We start from the raw sequence: 16,584 nt of genomic DNA, 5'->3' as shown, positions 1-16,584 counted from the left end.
TGGCTGAATCTGCTTGTGTTGATGGAGAGAAGGTATCTCATGAGTTTTTAGTTAAGTGGACTGGAAAGTCTCATATTCATAATAGTTGGATTTCTGAATCCGAGCTCAAAGTTCTGGGAAAGAGGAAACTTGACAATTATGTCAGTTAGGCAAGTAATGTTCCAAGACAATTTCAGCTTCTAAAAACCTTTTCAATTGATCATTGAACTGTAAACTCTTGGGATTAATTTTTCTTTGGCACCAGCTTGTGTTTATTTTTAGTTTTTCTTTCTAAAACAAGTCTATTGGCAATTACAGATACGGTCATAGCTCATTGTAACACTATCCTTTTTTCAGTGGCTTGAAAACTTTGTTTGCTTACTTTCATTTTTATGCTTTTCACTTCTTAGTTGTCTGGCATGATGCAATGTCATATGAGGCCTTTGATTCAAAAATTGGCTGTACTACCAATGCTACTATAGCCTATGGGTCATACTATGCTCCTCCCATGTGGCTTTGTTGAAATTGAACTTTATATGAAATTGAGCTTAGCTACGACGAGAGAGAGGATGAGAGTGAGAGAGGCTGTAACCATGAGCTCCTGCACTAGCTCCATGAGGTTCAAACTTCGAAGAAAGTTACAAGTTACAACACAGAGTCAAAAATATGTTCAAACTTAAAAAGAAAGTGTGTTGTCAATTAAATTCATGTACTAAGAAAAAAATATATATTAAAAATAATAATAATAATGAAAGAAACACTCGAAATTCAATATTTTGTTGATTTTTTCAGTAAACAAATAAACCAAACATTTTTTTCTTATTTTAATTATTATCAATTAAAGATGGTTTTTTTTAGTATAATAAGAAAGTAGAAAAAATATTTAATCATAGACTAATGTTGATTATTTAATTCACATAAAAAAAATTATCAAAAAAAAATATTCTAACAAATTAATCATAGACCAATGTTGCAAGTCTATTTTCAAATAGGGGTAAATTTGTCTATTTTAATCATTTCCTCTCCTCTACATCCTAATTTTTAAAACATCCAAACAAGGAGAAGGGTTCCTCCGTACTAATTTTAAAAACATCCAAACAAGGTTGATTCCCCTCTACTCTCCTCCCCTCTACTCCCCTCTACTCTCCTCCCTCTCTAAACTTCCAAACAGGCCATTAATCTTGGGGGCACTAGTACTTGTCAAAGCTCTTGCAAAATACCCAATGCCTCATTTTCACTCCCTAGTTTAACCATTGTCTAACCTACAGTACTAAAGCATGCGCATCCATTCACTGGCGGCTCTACGTTCAGGGTGGTCATAGGACCACCTGACCTGAATTTATTATTATTATTATTATTATTATTATTATTATTATTATTATTATTATTATATAAAAAATTTAAAAATTTATGGTTTTTTAATCCTTAAAAAATATTTGTGACCACCCTAAAATTTTTTAGGCCCAACATAATTAAATTTTGAACAAAATTTGGTAACAAACTTAGTTGTAAATTAAGGCTATAACTCTACTTTTTTTCTTTTTTTTTTAATTGTACGTGAATTTTGACAAATCCACAAATAGATACATTTTCTTCTTTAATCCTCCATATTTGCAAAATTTCAAGAAGATCAAAGATTAATAGCTATGTCATCAATCAAATTTTTAAATCTAGAATTTTTGTATTCTAAAATTATTCATAAAAAATAAATTTAAGGATCAAAAGTAATTAACATATGATTGACATGAAATTTGACATGCATTTTAAGAACATAAAAAGAACATGCAATTCAACAATTAAATTTTCAAAATTGACCATGTTAATTTATTTAATGAGAGTTGTAGCCTTAGGGTATAATTAAGTTTGTAGCAAAACTTTATTCTTAAACTTTAGTTCCCTTAACAATATATTAGGTCCTTACAAACAAAAAGAAAAATCCCAAAAAAAAAATTATTCAACTAAAATTTTGATAGAGATGTAACTTGTAACATTGATAATGAGACTATCATGTAAAAATTTCAAAGTAAAAAAAATTTTGTAGAAAAAAATTTGTGTGTGTGTGTGTGTGTGTGTGTGTGTGTGTGTGTGTGTGTGTGTGTGTTTTAATCAATATATGAAGTTCTCTTTTAATTACTGTAAGGACACGATTTGCAACGACCCACACATAATCGTGAGTTCGCATATACAGGGCCCAAACAATACAACTAGTAGAGCATGGGATTAAAAGGCTAGGCTTTAATCACCGGACAGTGGATTAACCATGATTTTGATGGAGGTTTATATGAGGGTAGACCTAACTAAGCCTTCCGTTAATACGGTTTATTTGGATTAGGTCCTCAGACCGTGGCCGAGGAGCGTGATACCATTCTCGTTCTCCCTTCTGTAGGGCTCCTTTTTCTGGCCCCCTCTCTCTTTCCTTGCTCTCTCTATTTTATACTAATCTTTACTTCCTTCTCTGTGTCCACGTGTCAACTTTTCTTTCTAGGATGTAGGTATGTCCTATCAGTCCATATCCGGAGTGGTTGGGGGTAGTTGCAAAAGCTGTATAACATGGTGAGGAGCATGGGCTTGTCAGATGCAAAGCTCTGTACTGCAGTATTGGCAGCTTTCTCCCTTCTCCTGCCACTGTACCGAGTTTTTCCTTTTCTTTAGGCGTTCTGAGGCGCTGAATGTGAGATCGTCCTCGGCACTAGGTCTCCTCGGCCCGGGTCTTGGGCCCTTAATGCGAAGTGGGCTGGGACCTCAAATTTTCAGGCCCCACAATAGCCCCTCAAAATCCTGCTGCCCGACTTTATTGTTGGGGAGGAGGGTTTTGGTAATGTCAGGCCCAAACCATGACTTGCCCAGCTCCGCATTTCATCAATGTCGGGGTTGCTGTACTGGCATGGGGAGCGCGCCAAAGTGTGAGACATCCCTCTAGATTTTCTCAAACGGCATCTTTGACATTTCAGTATTCAAGGCCCGCCATTAATGCGCTTCCTTCACGAGGTTATTCAAACCTTGCGGTTGCAGATGGTGTCGGAAATTGTGCCAGGACTGTCTTGTCTGTAGCACTTATTGGAAACTTGCATGGATTGAATGCCACCGGTTTGTTCCCTATATAAATAGGATAGGGGGCTACTCCTTGTGCATATAAACCCCTCTGCTCCCTTTAAAATCATAATCCTTCTCCCATAATCACAATCTCCACATCCAATATTATCTACCCTTATACAATATGTTTGGGGCACGGGTGGGGGTGAAGGAACTTCACCCGCCACAGAGGCACCGGACCCTTCCGAAACTTAAGGTGGTGCGGTCTGGGCAGGGGAGGCACAGATTTAAGATAATCTTCCATTTGGATATGGTGGGGATGGTACCCCTACCTCTTTCAGTCAAAATCTGAAGCAGGTTCTGGTCACATTAGATTCTTGGTCACATTTGGATATGGAGGCTCATCAACTTTCGGCTCCCTGCACCTTTTCTTCCACGGTGCTGGCCTCAAGTTGGGTTCTTTTGCTACCTAAGTTATAGGCATGTAAAAGTATCGAGGAATGGTCTCCTCAGACAACATTTTGGAACGGCAGCATCCCTTTTCTCTGCACTTCTTCTTTGGCTTTTTTTTTTTTTTTTAACTCCCTTGTATCTTTTCTTTTCGTGTATGTAGTTAGTTTTTAATATAAGCTTATTCAAGCTCTCTCATTGTACGTTGTACTATTTCTTTATCTTAATAAAAAAAATGAATGTGTTTCCTTCTAAATACTTTTCCTTTCTGCAGCAATTATTTTGTGCATGGGCGTGCTATATGTGCATTTTCCTTTAATGACACTTAGGACAGGAAATCAACAAAAAACTACCAAATATGATAACACCAATCAATAACAAATTAGACTTATGAGACTAACCGATATAATGGTCGAGTGCACCATAACACGCGTGAGGTAAGTGCCCGAGAATAAGGAATCCTGAATAAATCATCCGAGAGGATTGCCGAGTCATGTGGAACTTTGGCCTTGTTTCTGATAACACCTGGCCTCTGATCCGAGGACCATACAAGGCCTTGGATCTGTCCAAAACTTGTATTCTTTCTTTTAAGTACTTGGTTTCCCCATAAACTTGAGTCCGAGGACCATACAAGGCCTTGGTTCTGTCCAAAACTTGTATTTTTTCTTTTAAGTACTTGGTTTCCCTATAGGCTTGAGTCCGAGGACCATACAAGGCCTTGGATCTGTCCAAAACTTGTATTTTTTCTTTTAAGTACTTGGTTTCCCCATAGGCTTGAGTCCGAGGACCATACAAGGCCTTGGTTCTATCCAAAACTTGTATTTTTTCTTTTAAGTACTTGGTTTCCCCATAGGCTTGAGTCTGAGGACCATACAAGGCCTTGGTTCTGTCCAAAACTTGTATTTTTTTTCTTTTAAGTACTTGGTTTCCCCATAGGCTTGAGTCCGAGGACCATACAAGGCCTTGGATCTGTCCAAAACTTGTATTTTTTCTTTGAAGTACTTGGTTTCCCCATAGGCTTGAGTCCGAGGACCATACAAGGCCTTGGATCTGTCCAAAACTTGTATTTTTTCTTTTAAGTACTTGGTTTCCCCATAGGCTTGAGTCCGAGGACCATACAAGGCCTTGGATCTATCCAAAACTTGTATTTTTTTTTTAAGTACTTGGTTTCCCCATAGGCTTGAGTCGGAGGACCATACAAGGCCTTGGTTCTGTCCAAAACTTGTATTTTTTTCTTTTAAGTACTTAGTTTCCCTATAGGCTTGAGTTCGAGGACCATACAAGGCCTTGGTTCTGTCCAAAACTTGTATTTTTTCTTTTAAGTACTTGGTTTCTCCATAGGCTTGAGTCCGAGGACCATACAAGGCCTTGGTTCTGTCCAAAACTTGTATTTTTTCTTTTAAGTACTTGGTTTCCCCATAGGCTTGAGTTACAAGGCCTTGGATCTCTCCAAAACTTGTATTTTTTCTTTTAAGTACTTGGTTTCCCCATAGGCTTGAGTCCGAGGACCATACAAGGCCTTGGTTCTGTCCAAAACTTGTATTTTTTCTTTTAAGTACTTAGTTTCCCCATAGGCTTGAGTTGGAGGACCATACAAGGCCTTGGTTCTGTCCAAAACTTGTATTTTTTCTTTTAAGTACTTGGTTTCCCCATAGGCTTGAGTCCGAGGACCATACAAGGCCTTGGATCTGTCCAAAACTTGTATTTTTTCTTTTAAGTACTTGGTTTCCCCATAGGCTTGAGTCCGAGGACCATACAAGGCCTTGGTTCTGTCCAAAACTTGCATTTTTTCTTTTAAGTACTTGGTTTCTCCATATGCTTGAGTCCGAGGACCATACAAGGCCTTGGTTCTGTCCAAAACTTGTATTTTTTCTTTTAAGTACTTGGTTTCCCCATAGGCTTAAGTCCGAGGACCATACAAGACCTTGATTCTGTCCAAAACTTGTATTTTTATTTATTTATTTTTTTTTTTTTACTTTTCGAAGATTAGCCCCTCGACCAAGGTGGGGGGGAAAGGTTAGCTTGATATTGCAAGCCCCTAGAGCTGCCTGTGTCATTGACACTGCGAGGCGTAGCCCCTAGCGGAAATCTATGTCAGAGCAACAACAGCGTGTTGTTGGGAATGAAGGATCTTTTTCAGGCCCTCGTTTAACAGAAGCTTGACTCCACCACCACCAGTGTCAACGCGCAAGCCTTCCCACAGACGGCGCCAATTGTAAGGACACGATTTGCAACGACCCATACATAATCGTGAGTTCGCACATACTGGGCCCAAACAATACAACTAGTAGAGCATGAGATTAAAAGGCTAGGCTTTAATCACCGGACAGTGGATTAACCATGATTTTGATGGAGGTTTATATGAGGGTAAACCTAACTAAGCCTTCCGTTAATACGGTTTATTCGGATTAGGTCCTCAGACCGTGGCCGAGGAGCATGATACCATTCTCGTTCTCCCTTCTGTAGGGCTCCTTTTTCTGGGCCCCCTCTCACTTTCCTTGCTCTCTCTATTTTATACTAATCTTTACTTCCTTCTCCGTGTCCACGTGTCAACTTTTCTTTCTAGGATGTAGGTATGTCTTATCAGTCCATATCCGGAGTAGTTGGGGGTGGCTGTAAAAGCTGTATAACATGGTGAGGAGCATGGGCTTGTCAGATGCAAAGCTCCATACTGCAGTATTGGCAGCTTTCTCCCTTCTCTTGCCATTGTACCGAGTTTTTCCTTTTCTTTAGGCGTTCTGAGGCGCTGAACGTGAGATCGTCCTCGGCACTAGGTCTCCTCGGCCCGGGTCTTGGGCCCTTAATGCGAAGTGGGCTGGGACCTCAAATTTCTCGACCCCACAATTACATTTTGTGTAATTTTTCTTAACAACCACCCTGAAAAATATTCATGGAGCGACCACTGCATCTATTACTCAACCCTCCTTAATAAGATTCTAAATCAATACATCCATCGCCGTGTGATCATTTTTCTATGCAAATAATGTAAACACCCAAATGACATAATTGTAATCCTTGTCTTATGAAAATATAAAAAGAAACTCAATCTCATCATGCCTGTGGTGGGTGCTCTATCCTTTCAAGAATCTATCGTCTAAGTCAAAAGTGATGATGAAATTACAAATTATTTTCAAATTTCTCATTCATTATCATGATAATCAAAATTTATCATACAATTACAATTGATATTTCTCAAATAATTGATAAGGATATTCAAATATGTAGCCATGGACCGAATGGACTGAAGTGGACCGAAATAGACCAAATTGGACCGAAATGGATAAACTGACCACATTGGACCTACTTGGACCGAAATAGATCTAATTGGACCGAACTGGACTAAAATCCATGAATGGTCCAAATGGAATGAATAATGGAGCAGGTGGACCAAAATGGACTGAATGGAGTGAGGTGGAGCACACTAGATTGAAGTAGACCAAAATGAACCGAAATGGACTAAATTGACTGAAATGTTGTACGTCTCAATAAAAACGTAATAACAATAAATGTTATGCTTTAATTTTTAAATTTTATATAGATTATATATTGTTTGAGGTCTTGTTTAATGAAAGGAAGCATTTTGATCAATTTTGATCTTGATCCAGCCGTGGGCCTTGGCAGACTAAGTTAACTTAGTGGGCCCAAGTTAACCAATCTCATTAGATGGCCTTGTGAATTTGCTGCCCATATTAGTGATACTTGGGGCTGATTGCTTGGGGCCGAGATTAGCCAATCTCACATACTGACCTCCCCAAAATTCGTGGGGGAAGTTTATGGGTTACAGACCTTTGGGTTGAATTTTGAGACCCAATTTTAGATTAATTCCAAGTGTTGATTTCCATGGGCTGTGGGTTTTATTAGTGGGCCTTTGGCTTTCAATGGCTTTGTCTATTTTTTGAGATAAGTATTTTCATGGGCTAAAAGATGTGCGAAAAATGAGGTCAACGTACATTAAGTTCTAGATTCAACCATAACATTAAAAATGAGTGATTATTTTTCTTTGCTTTTTCAATGATCTGATCGCATTTAAAAATTCTAAAACATGCGCTTCCTTGCAAGTTAGCTATACAATAACAATGTAATGAAATCTAACAATAATCCTTTGTTTTCCCTCCCCTCATAGTGCAACCAAACATACTGTATTATTAGTCTAGTTTGATGGGTAGGTTTATTGTTGGCAAAATTTACTGAATAGTACGTTTTTAGGAAAATTTTAGGTGGATAGTTCGAAGGTGAAGTTATTTAGTTATGTAAACTTTTTTTCAGAACTCGAATTTGTCAAACTTGAATTCCAACCCAAAAGCGAGTTTATCAAACTCGAGTTTCAATTAGTTTAGGTTGTGTGGCAATCTAACGTTGAATGAAAATTGAGACTCGAGTTTGTTAAACTCGATTTTGGGTTGGAACTCGAGTTTGACAAACTTGAATTCCAAAAATAGTCTACATAATTAAATAACTTCAATCGCACGCCATTCTCCTAAAATTTTCCTTAAAAAGTACTATCTAGCAAATATTGCCCTTATTGTGTCACTTGAATTACATAGGTAAATACTAGTGGATAGATCATGTTTGTATAAGTTCAAGATTTTGCTATAACATAGAAACTGAATTTGATTATTTTGCAATGCTCTTACTATGATCTGATTGTACTTAAAAATTTATAAAACATTGGCTGTCCTTGCAAGTTTGCTATCACAGTTTCAGTGGAGTGATACCTAAGAACCAACACTCTTGCAAGAAATAATCAAACACACCGAGCAAATTCTACTCAATTATTTAAATAGTAGTATTAGAGCATTCACATCTAGGAATGTTATCCCATTCTATTTTATCATCCCAAAAAACTATTTTCTCAGTTATACCATATCATTTTATAACATTTTCAGCATCTCAGCTTTTATTTTATTATACTATATATTAAAATAATATATCTACACAATAAAATAATAATATATTCTAAAGAAAGAGAGAAAGTGAGACACACAAAAGTGCCACGGTACTACTTCAGGCCGTGCAAATTTTTTTGCAATTCTGACCATTTGGCAGTCCAGGTGTTGGTTGTTTTTTAGATTTAATGCTAAATCTGTCCTACAAATGCCGCAGTCGAAATGTGAAGGGTAAGAGCATTAGCATTGGAAAATGCTAATGCTATATTTAAGGGAAATTTAGCATTTGTAACCTTAAAATCATCTACATCAGAAAATGGCAAAGGCAAGTATTGTAAATTTTTTGCAATACTTGCTACAGTGCAATTCTAAAGATAGAATTGCACTGTAGCAGTATTGTATAAAAAAATAATATTTTATCTCTACTCTCTTTCCTCTGTCTCTCATCTCTCTCATTTTGTCTGTGCCCTTCTCTCTCTCTTGTCTCTGCTCTCCGTCTTCTCTCTCGTTTCTGCTCTCTCATCTCTCTCATTTTTTTGAATGGATTTGGTCCGATGGCTCCAGTGATGTTTTTTTTGAATGGGTTTGCTCCAGTGGCTCCGGTGATGATGTTTTTTGAATGGGTTTGCTCTCTCGTCTCTGCTCTCCATCTTCTCTCTCGACTCTGCTCTCTCATCTCTCTCATTTTTTTGAATGGATTTGCTCCGATGGCTTCGGTGATGATTTTATTGGATGGGTTTGCTCCGGTGGCTCCGGTGATGATGTTTTTTTGAATAGGTTTGAATGGGTTTGCTTCGGTAATGATTTTATTTGAATGGGTTTGAATGGGTTTGCTCCGATGATGATTTTTTTGAATGGGTTTGCTCCGGTGGCTCCGGTGATGATGTTTTTTGAATGGGTTTGCTCCGGTTTTTGATCGGTGGCCTGGGTTTCAAATCGGCGGTGTGGATTGGTTGATCAGCGATGTGGATCGGTGGCCTGGCTTGGGTTTTTGATCGGTGGCCCGATTTTTGAATGGGTTTGTGTTTGTGTGTGTGGCTTGGCTTTGTTGCTGGGTTGTGTTTGTGCGTGGCTTTGTTGCTGGGTTCTGTTTGTGCGTGGCTTTGTTGCTGGTTTGATGTTTGTGTTTGTGTGTGTGTGGGTGTGGTGATGGGTTTGGATAGGTTGATCGTTGCATAATGGGTGTGTGTTGTGTGTTGAACCAGTGCTGGGAGAGAGGAATAAAAATGGTTGTTGAAAAGCCCAGGAAAATGAGCTGAACGGTTGGGAAGAAATAATAAAGAATGGGTTAAAAAATAATATTTTAATAAAAATAGAGTTTTGGGATGTGAAAGATTGTAAAATGGTATGGTATATTGATAAAGTGGTGTTTTAGAATGGTAAAATAGAATAGCATTGAAAGCGAATTAGAAGTTAACATTAGAGAAAGACAGATTGCTCAAATTTGGGCATGGCACATGGCACATGGCAAAGAGTGAGACGGTAACGGAGATGGGATCTTGTGGGTCCCTTGGCCTACTATTTGTCTCACCCACGTTGGAAACGCACATGTCAAAGTAGAGCATCATTGGAGAGTGACCACTACGTGCTTGAAAGCTTGCGTGAGGTTGATGTAGCTCAACTACAACCAATAAACTAAGGTTAAATTAAAAGAGCGTGAAGTCCAGTGTGATTAGAGCATTCACAGGCACAGCGGAGTGGTAAAAAAAACTTATTTTATAGTAAGAAGTTATTTTATTTATTTTACAATTTTATTTTACAATTCATTCAATATTTTTATTTTTATTTTTCACATTATATCCAATACTATTCAATTTTTTTCTTAATTTTACTCTATTTCTCTCTCTTCTTTACAACCTCTCTGACTTCCTATCAATGTCTCTCTCTCTTCACCCACAAATCAAACCCTATAGCAAAAAAAAAAACAACTACATAAGCCACCGCCGCCACCACAACCACACCAACATCAGCCACTATCAACACAAACCCATACCAGAAATTAGATAAAAATAAATAAAAACTCGCAACCCACTGTGATACCACCGGCACAACTCGCCGCAACTCACCTCCACACCTAACCAACTCACCACCACAATCTACCACACCATAAACCAAAACCCACCATCATAAGACCCACCACAACCCATGACATCCATGCCACCACGACCACTACATCACCTCACACCCATTGGTAGCCTATAGCCCATCGTTCCACAACCCACAATGTCTCCACTACAAGAACGCCTCCACCACCATACATCAGAGAGAGAGAGAGAGAGAGAGAGAGAGAGAGAGAGAGAGAGAGAGAGAGAGAGAGAGAGAGAGAGAGAGAGAGAGAGAGAGAGAGAGAGAGAGAGAGTGTGTGTGTGTGTGTGTTGAGAACTTAAGACTTGAGATCTGGGACTGAAGGAGAGAGAAAAGATAGAGTTAGTGAAGAGAAAGAGAAAGGCAAATAAAATAATAAATTTTAGGTTTACCAACAAGCTACAATAAGTTGTATAAGAGCATCCACATTGGTGGAGACAAAAATTTAGCTATTTAGCATCAACAAAAGTCACTTTATCTATTTTACCTCTTCACTTCACAATATAGTCAACATCAATAGATCTATATTTTTAGATATTTGATTAAAATAATATAAAGAGCTCATTAAAATAAAATAAAACATATCCACCATAAAAACCTTTCAATAGGCCACAACCACCTCCACCACCACTCCACCAGCCACAACATAGCCAAAACAGCCACAACACAGCCAAAACCAAACCCAACACAGCCCACGGCAGCCACAACCATAACCCACTTCTACAGCCAAAATCAAACCCACAGCCAAAATCAAACCCACAGACAAAATCAAACACGAAACCACCACTAACACAGCCACCAAACCACCATTTTAACCACAACCCACAATCATAAACAAACCCACAAACAAAATCAAAAATTAAACCACCACCATTGCCATTGCAGGAAGAATATTTATTTTGACATTACTATTTTCTGAAAAATAAATCATTTTCCAAAATATATTTTCTATAATACTATTTCATTTTCATATGTTTGGTAACAACTTTAAAATGAGTCAAAAAAAAAAAACCATCTATTAACTTCTCTTATTTAATTTCGTGTTAGATAGAATTATTTTCCTTATTAGCTTCACGTGAGATAAAATTATTTTCCAGAGATTTCTAACAGAAAACATCTCTATCTCATCTCAAGCTAAATAAAGAAAGTTTTTCCTTTAACCCATTTTTTTTATACTACAAAATATAGAAAAATGCAAAATCCTATATCCAAATAAGATTTTTCATTAAAACAAAGGAAGGTTTTAAGTTAAAGAGATATTTATTTATTAAATTTTAATTTTTTTATCACTTCTCAATGCATTGAGATTTAATGGATTCCTGCTTAACAGATGCTGAAATGCACTTGGACGCGGATTAACAAAAGTCACAAACTAAAACACGTGGTACTAAGAAGAACAGGTTGGTTGGTTACTCGCTTTATCTTTTTCTTCCAAAGTCACAAAGTATGAACATACATTTGACGCGTGAAAAGCTGAGCTGTGCAAATTGCAAAACAGTCCGGAGACAGCGGAGGGTCCGTTGACATAAGAGACAGACACACACTTTGAATATCATAAAAAAAAGGAAATCTACCTTAAGGTTACTACATCTGCTTTTCGTGGACTCTTTCTTTTTTTGATTTGCTCATTGAACAAGCTACTCTAGATAAGATGGGGCTGGATGTAATTAAAAACTTAAAAGGCCAAATGTTTTTTTTTTTTTGTTTTTTTTTTATAAAATACTATTTTAATCACTAAATTTTATCAAAAGTTTATTTTTTATTTTTAAACTTAAATTTTTTTTAAAAAAAATTTGTAAAGAGTTTTTTCAATAGTTTAGACAAAAATATGGATAAAATTAAAACTTTTTTCAAAAATTTAGGGATGAAAAACAAATTTTTAGTAAAGTTTAAGTACATATATAAAACATATAGTTTAGAAATGAAATATGAACTTTTCAATAGTTTGAGGACTAAAAATGAACTTCTTAAAGTTTAGAGATGAAAAACATACTTTTGATAAAATTTAGGGACCAAAATAATATTTTTACCATTTTTTTTTGTATTTTGGTAAATATAAAAAAAGCCTCTAAATATCACAAATGGGTACGCCTTTGGCATTTTTTTATTGTATTTTGGGGAAAAAAGTGTAAAAATCAAAGTTTTCAATTCCATTTAAGTGGTTGTTATGATTCATCCATTGAAATAGAATATTTCACTGTTTGTGGTCGATGGTGGTTTTTTATGTTATCCACCCAATGTGGCTAGGTTCAATTTCGATTTGAGCTCCAAATTGACTTGGCTCAACCCATAGACAAGGCTACCAGGCACTCGTATCACCCATATCAATTTGTCGATGTTGTATCCACAATAAAAACCAACTAGTCTTTGACAACAAAAAAAATAAAAATAAAAAACTTATTAAACTTTAATAACCGTAGGGAAGGAATCATTTAAAAGTTTTTTTTTTTTTTTTTTTTTTGGTTACACATTTAAAAGTGACCCAAAATATTAGCTACATTTTTTGAAACCAATACCTCATGAGGTCTTGGTACCTAGGGGTTGGATAATTAATTAACTTACCTTAAGACATAAAATAATAATTACTATAATAATAAAAGATGTCCTTGCTTTCTCAAAAAAAATAAAATAAAATAAAAGATGTCCTTGTGTAACAGTACAAGAAACACTAATGGAGGATCCAACTCCGGATCAGCATATATAATAACAAAACATTGTACATAATATCTCCTCACCTCCAAATCAATGAATAAAATATAGTAATGCCCAAGTAGTACAAGTCGGTGCATTACAAACATGTCTTCCCCACCATCTATCTCACCGCCCACCATGAAGTCATGAACTCACTCCTCCCATCCCATCCATCTTCCTCTGCCTCTGGCCTCTTTCACTTCTCTCCCCATTTTCCCTCTCTCTCTCTCTCTCTATCCTTCTCTCCCTCACAACAAAAATTCACACATTGATATATAGAATTCTGTAGATCTCTTCCCACAGATACAACCTTACCTACACAAAAAACACCAAAAACAAAAAAAACACATTTTTAGATTTGAGACACAGAGAGTGTGTGTGTGTGTGTGTGTGAGAGAGAGAGAGACATCATGGGACAAGAGAACATAACTCAGAAGAGAAGCAGCGGCGGAGGAGGAGGACCGGGTGGTGGGCTACCGACAACCACCGCGAACGGAGGAAGAGGGCGCAGTAGTACACTGTTGCCACGTGGCAGACAGCTCCACAAGACCTTCAACAACATAAAGATCACCATCCTATGTGGTTTCGTCACCATCCTCGTACTCCGTGGCACCATCGGCATCGGCAACCTCGGCTCCTCCGGCGATGACGCAATGAACCAGAACATCATCGAAGAAACCAACCGCATCCTCGCCGAGATCCGGTCCGACTCCGACCCATCTGACCCGGTCAACGAACCCGAATCCTTCTTCAGCGTAAACGACACCTTCGCTCTCGGACCCAAGATCTCTACCTGGGACCAAGACCGCAAAACCTGGTTAGATCAAAACCCTGAGTTCCCCAACCATATTAACGGTAAGCCTCGTATCTTGCTCGTTACTGGGTCTCCTCCTAAACCTTGTGATAACCCAATTGGTGACCATTACTTGTTGAAAGCTATTAAGAATAAGATTGACTACTGTAGACTTCATGGGATTGAGATTGTTTATAATTTGGCTCATTTGGATAAGGAATTAGCTGGGTATTGGGCTAAATTGCCGTTGCTTCGACGGTTAATGTTGTCTCATCCTGAGGTGGAGTGGATTTGGTGGATGGATAGTGATGCGCTTTTTACAGATATGGTTTTCGAGATTCCACTTTCTAAGTATGATAATTATAATTTGGTTGTCCATGGGTACCCGGATTTGATGTTTGAGCAGAAGAGTTGGATTGCTCTGAATACGGGTAGTTTCTTGTTTAGGAATTGTCAATGGTCCTTGGATTTGCTTGATGATTGGGCGCCAATGGGGCCTAAAGGGCCGGTTCGGGAGGAGGCTGGGAAGATTTTGACGGCAAATTTGAAGGGGAGGCCGGCTTTTGAGGCGGATGATCAGTCTGCCTTGATTTACTTGTTGCTTTCGAAGAAGGATCGGTGGATGGATAAGGTGTTTCTGGAGAATTCATATTATTTGCATGGGTATTGGGCGGGATTGGTGGATAGGTATGAGGAGATGATTGAGAAGTATCATCCGGGATTGGGGGACGAGAGGTGGCCATTCGTGACCCATTTTGTTGGTTGCAAGCCTTGTGGTAGCTATGGGGATTATCCAGTTGAGAGGTGCTTGAGTAGCATGGAGAGGGCATTTAATTTTGCGGATAACCAGGTGCTGAAGCTGTATGGGTTTAGGCATAGGGGATTGTTGAGTCCTAAGATCAAGAGGATCAGGAATGAGACAGTTGCTCCTTTGGAGGTTGTGGACCAGTTTGATATTCGGAGGCACCCTGTGCAGGGAAGCAGTAAATCACAGAGCTAGCAAGTAAAACATCTTCAGTGTGTGATAATTGGTAGGTAATTATGTAGTTCCTTAGTTAAAAAAAGTAAAATTAAATTTGATAACATTCCATGTCTAAGTGTTTTTGTTTGTTATGTTGGTACTGTTGTCAGGAACCATAGCATAGAATTCTTTTTTAAACTTAAATTCTTCTTTTTGATTTGCAATGTACTGCCTGTTTCAATTTTTTGTTTCCCTGGCAAGAACCATTAATGTATTTTGCACATTTTTATTTAAAAGTATACAATATGAATATTTTAGTTCAGTATCTGTTTTATTGGGCTAGTAGACTGATTGTTTTTATCAAGAGGAAGCAAGGCAGAATCTCTGAAGCCCTATGATATTGATGTACATAGTTGGAACTAGGGAGCTGTTGAGATATGCCAGGGCTCTTCTGTTGTAGTCTCTGCATGTGACATATCTGACACTCCCAACCCCAACTAGAAGATGCTTTTCAATGGAATTAGATAGCTTTCAACTGCAGGGGTGTCTTATTTAGAAGTAAATAATTTTTATAGTGGTCTAACATCCACGAAGGTTCTTAGTATCTTGCTCCTAAATGCAGCTATTTGCTCTGTAGTTGCTGAAACCTAGGAGATCTTCAACATTTGGTTTTTGTGTTTTACAGACGGCAGTTAGATTAAAAATTTAATTGTAGCAAATCTAGGAAGTAGATCTTTACCATTTAAATTCTAACATTGTTGAAGTTATTTTTTCTTAGTCTTATGCATGACATTATGACCTTGATTACATCCTATGCCAAACTGAGTACTTCTAATTGAGAATTATCCCTATACAAATTCATTTGTGACTACACACTAATCTTTGTTCCATATACCTGCATCCAACTCAGAAGCAAATTCTTAAGTACAAAAAGAAGTGGATGTGGGCCTATGAAGCACGGGTGTGTTTCCAGATTCAAGAGCAAGTGCAGGACTAGGCAATTTTTGAAAAAGTAGGGTGTGGGTGCGGCGACTAAAAAATTATTAAAAATATTTTTATTTTTATTTTCTATATATTGCTAAGCATATTTTTTCACAGTAGATGATAACTAAAACATGATGTTCATAAATTAAATACAATCCACAAGTTTGAAACTAAAACATTGAAATTAGAATATAGGGAGGGAGGCAGTGATGGTTTGAGGGTTTTTTTTTTTTTTTTTTTTAATTTTTATTTTTATAAATATGTTTTTGCACTCTCTTTTTTTTTTTTTTTTTTTTAAATAATAATTCTTACTTGAATTTCAGCCTAATTCAAAGCCGGTATCAGCCTGAATCGGCCGGTATTGGACTGAATCAGCCGGTACGGCTTGAATCGGTTGGTTTCGGCCAGCCGATATGAACTGATTCAACCCGAATCGGCACAAATCCGGAAACGGAAAAAGAAAAAAAAAAGCACCGAAGCGCGGGCAGTGGCGTTGCCCACTGCACCCCGCATCGGATGCCGATGCGGCACCCCTGTAGCCGCATCGGTGCTTTCCTGATGTGGGCTAGAAACTGCTTGCATGTTAACTAGTAATTTAATCTACAACTCAGTAAGGATTTATTATTTTGTACTGGTTTCTTGATAGATCCTTCAAATATGTGTTAACACATTGGACTCCAAGACATCTGACCCATGCCACATGGATTTTGAATATAAGTTGT

General features: G+C 37.6%; 1 protein-coding gene across 1 annotated transcript; it reads left to right on the top strand.

Moving 5' to 3' along the window:
* Positions 1 to 13,158: 13,158 nt before the first annotated feature.
* LOC126701628 (probable xyloglucan 6-xylosyltransferase 5) lies at positions 13,159 to 15,200 on the top strand. The gene has a single exon (XM_050399908.1). It carries the CDS (start codon positions 13,535 to 13,537, stop codon positions 14,915 to 14,917), a length of 1,383 nt encoding a protein of 460 aa, XP_050255865.1. The 5' UTR covers positions 13,159 to 13,534; the 3' UTR covers positions 14,918 to 15,200.
* The last annotated feature ends 1,384 nt before the right edge of the window (positions 15,201 to 16,584 follow it).

This window comes from Quercus robur, chromosome 10 (assembly GCF_932294415.1).
Source record: "Quercus robur chromosome 10, dhQueRobu3.1, whole genome shotgun sequence".
NCBI classification, from domain to species: Eukaryota; Viridiplantae; Streptophyta; class Magnoliopsida; order Fagales; family Fagaceae; genus Quercus; species Quercus robur.
Note: the sequence above shows the minus strand (reverse complement) of the source record. Positions and strands in the feature narration are given on the sequence as shown.